Source organism: Seriola lalandi, unplaced genomic scaffold, assembly GCF_002814215.2.
Source record: "Seriola lalandi dorsalis isolate HSWRI2012SDOR001 ecotype SW California unplaced genomic scaffold, Sedor1 jcf7180002054188, whole genome shotgun sequence".
Classification (NCBI taxonomy): Eukaryota; Metazoa; Chordata; class Actinopteri; order Carangiformes; family Carangidae; genus Seriola; species Seriola lalandi.
Genome location: NW_019524741.1, coordinates 256,686 through 266,473, shown reverse-complemented (window position 1 = coordinate 266,473; position 9,788 = coordinate 256,686). Strand labels below are relative to the sequence as shown.

The 9,788-nt window shown below is 35.7% G+C and overlaps 1 protein-coding gene across 2 annotated transcripts; it reads right to left on the bottom strand.

Moving 5' to 3' along the window:
* Positions 1–5,330: 5,330 nt before the first annotated feature.
* On the bottom strand, positions 5,331–9,788 carry pgpep1l (pyroglutamyl-peptidase I like). 2 transcript variants are annotated; one of them, XM_023403901.2, is made up of 6 exons: positions 9,039–9,788; positions 8,891–8,943; positions 8,692–8,808; positions 8,008–8,234; positions 7,720–7,938; positions 5,331–5,640 (listed from the first exon to the last, which is right to left on the bottom strand). In XM_023403901.2, exons 1-5 carry the CDS (start codon positions 9,067–9,069, stop codon positions 7,764–7,766), a joined length of 603 nt encoding a protein of 200 aa, XP_023259669.1. In that variant the 5' UTR covers positions 9,070–9,788; the 3' UTR covers positions 5,331–5,640; positions 7,720–7,763. The 2 variants fall into 2 exon arrangements, with proteins under 2 accessions (XP_023259669.1, XP_087029486.1); XM_087173360.1 differs by lacking the exon at positions 5,331–5,640 and having other exon boundaries at positions 7,762–7,892.

Sequence of the window (9,788 nt, the reverse complement as noted above, 5' to 3'; positions counted from 1 at the left end):
CATGCGCCATCATCATGTTTTGTTGAGTCCAATAGTGCCCGCTTTCCTTCCCTCTGGCCCCTCACTGACCTCTACGACAAACTGTACCCGTTTTCCCCCTGGTGCCTCCTTTTTAAAGTCAGGATTAGTTCCGGTATACAAGATATTTGCTTTATACTAGATCTGGTATTTTAACCCATCCATTTCCTGCCTCTTCTCAGATTAATAGGGCTAATTGGGTTGTGTCTTGTTTGCCTTAATTATGCCAACCATCGTTCAGTCATTCAAAATCTGCCCATCCCCCCTCCTCCCTTTTTTAAATTCTTTTTTTTTATTACTTCAACAAGCGCAATACAACGTCACTTCTGTTAATGTTACTTCTTCAAAGTGAGAACAGGTCTTATTGTTTGTCTTCATAATCACAGCTTCTGAAAACCAAATAAAGGATGGGTTAAAGTCCAGGGAAGGGAACACATTTCAATGTAATGAATGGAAAAGGTCTTAAAATGGAGGCTGAATAGTGAAAGTGTTTTGAAGGATTTCTTCTCATCTTTTAGAAATATTGCCTGGTGATTTTCTTTCCCTCTTTGAAGTTTTTTTTTCTGTAGGAGTGTTATTTATTTATTTTTTTTATTTTCCTTTTGTGATATCAGTTTAAATCACTGTATAAATGCCCCATGATTCAGTATAAAGTTGGATTTTTTTGTATGTATTTTCTTTGGTGTCATGACTGGGGGACTTAAAAAAACAACTTTTTTTTCCTTCAAGTATATATCTACCTCACTCTTTTTAAATATATGTAAGCGTATGGAAAACAAGTACATCTCACTCTTTCTCATTAGTTTATATAGAAACCTCATCACCTGGATAAAACCCACAGGGATCTAGACAAACCTCATAAAGCAAACTAGGACAGGAGATGGAATTTAGGTGCTGTAGGTTCAGTCCATCAATTTTTGGCCCAGTGGTTTACGTAAAGTACATTTATTCCTCTGAGCATACAAAAGAAAAAAGGACTGTGTGCTGTGGCCTCCAATAAATTCAATTTGTTGTTGCATTATCTATTGAAATATAACTCAATTAAGTCAGCCTACACGCTAATTCAACTGGGTTTACAGTGTTATAAGGCTTAGAGCAGGTGCAGTACAGCATGTGATAAGACACGAGGCCGGGGCATCAACATCAGACATTCCATCTCCTCTGACTCCAAACCTATTGTCACAACCTTAAATCCTCAACAGACAGAAACCTTTTATCATCTAAAATTAATTTATATAGAAGTCTAAACAGTTACCATGAGGAATATTTAAAAAGGGAAAAGTTTTATTGACCTCCAATTAAAAATAAATAAATGTATCTGCTGTTCCCCTGCAGCCTGTAATAATGCAGGTTACAGCACAACTCCACATTTTCATCAACTTTAGTTTATTCCAAACATCCAGATCACACTCTCAAAAAAAAAAAAATACATTGAGTAATAAATATGGATCTGTACTGTGAATGTAACAAAGATATTTCTGTACTTTCTACACAAAACCTTTATAGAGATAGCAGCAACTCCACCTCCTACATGTTTCTACCTTCAGGCTTAAATGAACAACATCAACAGTTTGTCTGTCAATGTTTAGTCAAAGCAGCAGACGAAACTTTGTTCTTGTCAATAAGATTATTAGATTTGATTGGTTTTTTTTTGTTTTTTTTTACCCCTCTTTATGGCTATGTAAACGCCATTATCTCCCCTGTCTACCTGCTGAATGCTATGACCTTCTAGCTCTAGTGCTCATTTCCACTATCATCAGGGTGAATCTCTTAGTGATTTTAAACTCTACACACCTTTTTCTGGCCTGTTGTACTGCTACTCACAGTTATGCTGCTGGTTCAAAATACTGTCGCCTCAGTGGATCTTATACTGTCAGCAAGTGTTGAGTGTAAAGGTGGCAACGGAGCTTTTACATCTCAAAGCTTCACGTAAAAACCTCAGTTCTACTTTTTACTCACAGTGGCTACGTGTCGAACGTTGTCTCAGTGCAAGGGCTTCTGAGCCAGAGGTGTAAAATAATTAGAACATCTGTGCTGAGATGAATACCCAAAAGCAATAAAAAATGGTATTATGAACAGGCCACTGGGTAATTTCTAATGTGAAATCTGGGTGCTCAATCTAGGTTCTTCTTACGCATTTTATCTGTGCAAGATTGAAGAGAATAACAATCAAAGAGTGAACAATCTTTTGGTTGAAAAACAGTGCGACTGCTGCTGAATTATTACATTGGTACAGAAATCACCACTGACAAGCAAACATCTTGTGTAGTTACTTAACATATCTGTGCATTTATGTTTTTTTTTTCCAGTTTGGATGTATGTAATGGTAAAATATTTCTTATATATTTCAGCTTTTCAGTACTGGTAGTAGACATTACATTGACCTGTTGTGAGGTGAATTGCTGTTGAATTACCGGTTACCATTAGATCACAAACCTGTCGCAAACTACAGCATTTAAACAAGCACGTGGACATACAGTATATAGGACAGGGATGTTGCATAGATTACGGGTAGACATGGTGAAGAGTAAACAACATGATTAGAAAAAAAAAAATGATAGGCCTATGTTTACAGCTTCACACTAGTTGCTATTTTTTTGCATTACCAGATTTCCAGCGTAAATACACAGTCACTAACTAGAACACATTCAACGTAGTCATTTATAATGTTAATTCTTCAGAATGTTCTTCATGCAAACCTCAGGTTTATGGAGGAATGCGTCAGTACATTCAAACTGCAATAATAAGTTTGAGGTTTATCATGATCATGCCTCTGTTTTTATGATTTGCATTCCTATATCTTCTGAGGGGGCCTTGGTCTACTACTATTATCTTATTATAATACTTTCACAAGATCTGTGTGTTCATTACCTGATTGGGGAAAGAAATAATCAAGAACCTTCACTAGACTCTGTCTTCTTTCAAACTCTGTATCTGAGGCCTCAAAGTTTTTTCACACCTATAGCTGAGATGGTGTATTTTTTGACATGCCATCTTCCAAATGTGTATCTGAGAATTTCTTGTATTTTCTTTTTCTTCTGAAATTTTGAATAAATAAATGAATGAGAACTTTGACTGCTTGTTCTACTTTCATTATATGGAGGTAGATTTATTTCAATATTATTTGTGGTAACAGATGAAAAATCAAACTAACAGATAAAACAAATTGACTTGTATCACTTGGCCACTTTCGGGAAAACATGTGATCATCTGTCGATAACGCCATTTCCGCTTTTCAAAGTAAGAGCACGTAGTCTTCTATGTATCGTTTTTCCCCCCCAAATAATCAGCGACAAGTAACATAGAAAGGTTAAAGGTTGTAAGATATGAAGTGAGATGACCTGGTTAAGGTCTTTGAAGTATGGCTGTTGGTGTTGATACTTGTTTTGTTAAGAAATTACGTATTGCAATTTTATTGTTCACTGTTAATATGTAGGCAAAGCTAACGTTAACTATTAAACCGGCACCTGTTGCTATTGCGACAGTAAATATTCATTTTGTGAACTGTGGGAATGAAAGCAAGGTGCTGGACTGTGATGATGATGATGAAGATACACTGTAAAAAGATCACAGTTCATAACCATCCAAACTGTAAAGAGATAACTAGTGTCATTTCTTTACCATTGAGTTTATTGTAATCATTCAGTCCATTTGCTGTTTTCAGCATAATTAGTATTTTCTCCACACGTATAGAAAATATAATTATTATTCTTTATTAATGAGGGTGATTGTTGCTTATTTCTTATAGCTATTAGCCAATAGGCCTACTATAGTATAAAAATAGAGATCTAGTTTGTATTGACCAAAAAAAAAGATGTGAAGTGGCTGCGTTTGCGGGTATCCCGAATTGAACCCCAACCTGGTGTCTTTCTGTGCGGAGATTGTATGTTATTGGCGACTCTAATGGCTTACTATACTTTGACTTTTTTATGCCTAACTATATTATGACGATTTTATGCCTTACTATACTATGAAGACTTTATGACATTTTTTGACTTGCTGTAATATGACGTTTTTATGACGTTTTTATGCCTCACTATACTATGACGTTTTTATGCCTTACAATACTATGACCTTTTTATTGCATTTTATGCCTTACTATACAATGAAAGATTTACTACATTATATGCCTTAGTATAATATGACGTTTTATGCCTTACTATACTATGACGTTTTCATGACATTTATTTGCCTTTCTATACTATGATGTTTTTATGACATTTTATGCCTTACTATACTATGATGTTTCAGTCAGGAAAAACTAATTTGCTTAATGAATAAACTTTTATTGCCACATACAAGATAGGAAAAGTGAGATGTATACTATGACTTTTTATGCCTTATTATACTATTATGTTTTCATTACATAATATGCCTTAGTATGACGTTTTTATACATATTATGCTTTACTTTACTATTAACATTTTCATGACATTCTAGGCCTTACTATACTATGACATTTTTATGACATTTTATACCTTGCTATACTATGATGTTTTATGACATTTTATGTCTTACTATACTATGACATTTCAATCTGGAAAGACTCATTTGCTTAATTAGATTAGATTAGATTAGATTAGATTAATTTTATTAATCCCACAACTGGGAAATTCATTTACCACAGCAGAAAATAAACATCTATAGAATAAACATCTATGGAAATATAGATAAAAATACACCAAATATACACTAATAAGTACAATACACACAATACACACGATATGTACATGAAAAAGTGCAAGTTTGCACATGGTCAGGAAGAGCAGCAGTTGTGGAGTCTGACAGCTGATAATGAATAAAATTTTATTGCCACAATCAAAACAAGATAGGGAAAGTGAGATGTATACTATGACTTTTTATGTCTTACTACACTATAACGTTTTCATGAAATTTTATGCCTTACTTTCGACCCTTTTATGCCTTTTTACACTGTTAAGTATAGTGACATTTTCATGACAGTTTAAGCCTTACTATACTATGACATCTTTATTCCTTACTTTACTATAATGTTACTACTTTTTTATTTTTCATTATACTATGACATTTTATGCCTTACTATAGTATAACATTTTTATGACATTTTACAACTTAATATACTATGAAATTTTATGCCTTACTATAATATTCTTTTATGCCTTACGTCATAGTATAGAAAGGCATAAAAAAGTTATAGCATAACCTTTTAAAAAGTTATAAGATAACTTTTTTATGTCTTACTATACAATGACGTTTTTAATGCCTTGCTATACTATGATGTTTTTATGACATTTTATGTCTTACTATACTATGACATTTCAATCCAGAAAGACTTATTTGCTTAATGAATAAGCTTTTATTGCCATGTGCAAAACAAGATAGGAAAAGTGAGATGTGAGAGCCTTTTGGCGATTAGACCCCATCGTGCGGCCATTATGTGATAAGGGGGAGAGGCTATGCGAAGTATAGGAAAACCCCCCCAGGGAGCCAGACACTGCGTGGGCTTGAAGATAGGAAGACGAGAAGCTGGAGATCTGGATGTGATGAGGGTGATGATGAGCTTGTTGCAGCAATCCGCCTCAATTTGAAGACTGGAGGTGAAAGGGGTGGAGGAGGGTCACAACTACCGCACTGAAATGACAGCTGACAACAGGAGAGAGAAGAACAGATTTTTAAAGTATGACAGGGACAACTTCATTGACTGGTTGAGATCATGGTGAGATGTGATTGGTTGCCAAGCACCTGAAGTCAGCTGATTACAAGGAGTGGGGTGAGAGAGGGATAATAGATAGTCTTCCTGATTGAATTCATAATAAGCTTCATTTTTGTGCCTTATTATAGTATGGCTTTTTAATGCCTTACAATACTATGACATTTTTATGCCTTACTATACTATGATGTTTTCATGACATTTTATGCCTTGCTATACTATGACGTTTTTTTTGCCTTACTAAAGCATGTTTTCATCACATTTTATGCCTTACTATATTATGACGTTTTTATGACTTTTCATTTGTTACTATACTATGTTTTTATGACATTTCATACCTTATTATACTATGATGTCTTTATGACATTTTATACCTTTATATACTATGACGTTTTTATGCCCTACTATATCATGATGCTTTTATAACTTTTTATTTGTTACTATACTATGACATTCATGCCTTGCTATAGTATGACATTTTATGCCTTACTATACTATGACGTTTTTAATGCCTTGCTATACTATGACGTTTTTATGCCTTACTACAATATGACTTTTTTTATGCCTTACCATACCTGGATGTATATGTTTTTATGTCATTTTATGACTTTTTATCTTTGCTATACTATAACATTTTATGCCTTACTATACTATGACATTTTTATGACATTTTTATACCTTACTATACTATGACCTTTTAATGCCTGACTATACTTTGACTTTTTGTGCCTTACCATATTATGCTGTTTTTATGCCTAACTATAGTATGACTCTGCGGCATGTCTCTAATGCTGCTGCCCCAGCAGACTGCAACATAAAAAAGGACACTCAAGGCACCTGTGGGAGCTGCCCAGTTAGCACACCTGTTCTCGTGCTGCTCTTTAGCCCAGCAAAGTAAAAATAATTTTTTTAAAGAAAATGCAGTCATCCAATTTGTATTTTCATTTTCATATACTCATGGGCATTCAATAACATATTAAAATGAAAAGTGAAAAACTATTGACAGTTCATTTTCAAAGACTTAACCTGCTCTACAGTGAAAATATTCAAATACAACAAGCAAATAGTGGCCAGAGTCCATTGCATTTACATTTATATGTCACTACGCTCTTTTAGGGTCAAGATGAAAATGAAAATGACAGGAGACTACAGCATAAAAAAGTACACTGGCCACCACTGACTGATAAAACGTGCAGCATTTCACTGCAAACGTCAAAGGTCCTGAGCTTATTGAGGAAAAAAAGCTGGCTCTGCCACTTCGGGTAGATGGCATCTGTGTTCAGGGACCAGTCCAGTTTACTGTCCATGTGCATACCCAGTGTGCACCACCTCAATGTCCTTCCCTCTAATGCTGACTGTCAATGACCCTGGTCTTGGAGGTGTTCAGAAGGAGGCAATTCTTGTTGTACCACTCACTGAAGGCCATTGTCAGATCCCTGTACTCCTCTTCCGGTCCATTCCTGATACACGCCACGATAGCTGTGTCATCCGAGTATTTCTGGATGTGGTAGGACTAAGAGTTGTATTTAAAGTCAAGCATATACAGAGTGAACAGGAACAGAGCCAGAACAGTCCCCTGTGGACCCCCAGTGCTGTTCATCACTGTCCCTGAGACACAGTTAACCAGCCTAACTTACTGTGATTGTGTTGTCAGGTAATCCACAATACAGTGGATTATGTATATATATCAAATTATGTCTATTTGAAAGTTGTAAATGTTAGGAAGATATTAACAAATGTTTTTCATTTATTTGTAAATTAATTGAATGTATTCACAGATCATTTTTTATTTGTGGAATTTCTTTGTGTATTTGAAAATCTGTTTTATATTTGCAAAATATTTTTGTGAATTTGCAAATTCAATTTTTGTATTTGTGGAAGGTGTTTTATATTTACAGATTACACATTTACGCATGGAATGTTGATCTGTTAACACAAACAATACTGAAACAAATCTACCTCCATATATTTCATTCATGGTGGTGTGAAAATGCCTGTATTAGAAGGTCTACCTGAGTGTGACTGCTGGCTTGAGGAATAAGCTGTCATCATCTCCTCATGCTGTTTCTGAAGGGTCGCCTAGCTGGTCGAGCATGGTCTGAATGAGGGTCTGCAGCAGAGGTACCACACTGTCAGCAGAGGCCAGGCTGCCAGATGTGGGTATGTGGATGAGGGCTGCCCTCCCCTGCCCGTGATACAGTGAGCAGTAATAAGCAAAGTCACACAGGTACCTGAGAAAAAGACAGAAAGCATGATTTCATAGTTTTGAAAATCTACACACAGCAGAAGCAGATGCCCACCTGCCAGCATCTCTTGAATAAATTACATCCGCCCCTGCTTCTTTGAACTGTTTGGAAACAGCCCTCATGTTAATGACCGAGCAGAGTTTCTCTGGTCCTCCTTCCATGCAGCAGTGATTTGCAGGACAGAAACCGCACACATCTTTGTCTCTGTATCCACTGTTCTTCCCTGTTTGCTCCAAAATGATGACACTGGATCCTCTGGCTATGCCCAGATGTACTGCAAACTGGGACACACACAAACACAAAGTGAGATATTAATACTGTCATCACCAGAGTGCATTTATGGGCTTTTGGGCATCTTCTGTAGTTTTTTTCTTTATTCTTTTTTTCTTTCTTTTTTTCTTTTTTTTTAACAGTAATTTAAGGGTTTTAACAAAGGTTACAGTTTAGAAATAGGACAGGTTGTGGATATTTATGGTTTGGTTCTGGTGTTTTTGGACACAATACATTTAAATTAGGTTAATAAATAAATTTATGAATTAAAGATCATTTAACCACTTATTTAAATGAATTCGTCTTTGAAACAGCATATAGACCTATATTTTGGGAAATAAAAAAAGCACTATAATTGAACAGTAAAAGGAAATAATAAAATATTCTGAAGATAATTAATAGTTTAACAGTCAATATTTAAAATCAAATGGCTACAGCCCTTGTCTTGACTTCAACACTATATTTTACCTTTGGGTTTAAAGTCTGCCAAATGTCAGCAATGATTTGTTGAGTCTTAATATAAGTCACTGGCACCTCCTTGATATGAACATCAATCCGCTCTCCCAGTCCGACCAGCTTCAGCCCCTATAATAATCCAAATATTATTACATATATTTTGTTACAATGGACTTTCAGCATCGATCGGTGTTTTGTTCCTAAACATTACCTGGGCTGCTTTCCAGCTCGGGTTCACCAAGAACTGTCGAAAAGGTCCAAACCCTAAAGAAGATTAGAAATCGCACCTGAAAATAAATGCGGGTAGAGTGCGTATGTTCATGGGAAAACGCTTGTTTTGTTTTGTTTTGTTTTTTTACCAGTGACGACCACAGCTTCGCTTCCACTCATGACGGGGTAAAGTTTACCCTGATTTCAGTGAGGACAGATGGTTGTTACACGTTTAATGCCAGGACACTGAAAAACAAGCTCAGATCTTGCAGCTCACCTTTTGTCCACCTGGAGGAGCTATTCCCCGGCAAATAAATATGGTAGCCCAGTGTGGAAGTGGTGCATTCAGGCGCCTGCGGTAAATTCGTTATCCAATTTAAAGGTCTTAAACATTTCGTCACAATCTAAGTAGCCTGATGATCAGATTGAACTGCCGTTTCATTTTCACGCCCTTCTTACCATTTATTCATATATTTACTCGATACTTATTATACTTGATTATTAAAATAACAATTTCTGAAAAAACATTGATATTGGCAGGGGTGTTGGTTGGGACAGGCGTGTTACTTTATTTAGTATCTCTATTAAAACAAAACTATTATAAATTAATATAAACACAGCATACAATATATTTAGATAACATTTCTGTTAAAATAGCAACTACATAAGACAATCAGTTTGGCTAGATCCATCATTTCACTGCAAGATATATTTTCATCACTTAGGTTTAATTTTTAGTTCAGTCTCATAGTTGTGTTTACCACATCTTTAGGTACTGAGATCTCTGAATTGTAATATTTCAGACAGCACCTAAATGCAGCATAACATCTGCCAGGGACACGGGCGCGCTGGGACGATCCTGTGAGGCAGGACACGCCCTCCTCCTCCTGCACTTGTCA

Excerpts from the sequence above, each read along its gene's own strand:
- pgpep1l (XM_023403901.2), bottom strand. The coding sequence starts at position 9,069 with ATGAGTGGAAGCGAAGCTGTGGTCGTCACTG. Across the intron at positions 8,809-8,890 it reads CGAGCTGGAAAGCAGCCCAG|GGGCTGAAGCTGGTCGGACT; the intron begins GTAATGTTTAGG and ends GGATTATTATAG. Across the intron at positions 7,939-8,007 it reads TATTCAAGAGATGCTGGCAG|GTACCTGTGTGACTTTGCTT; the intron begins GTGGGCATCTGC and ends TCTTTTTCTCAG.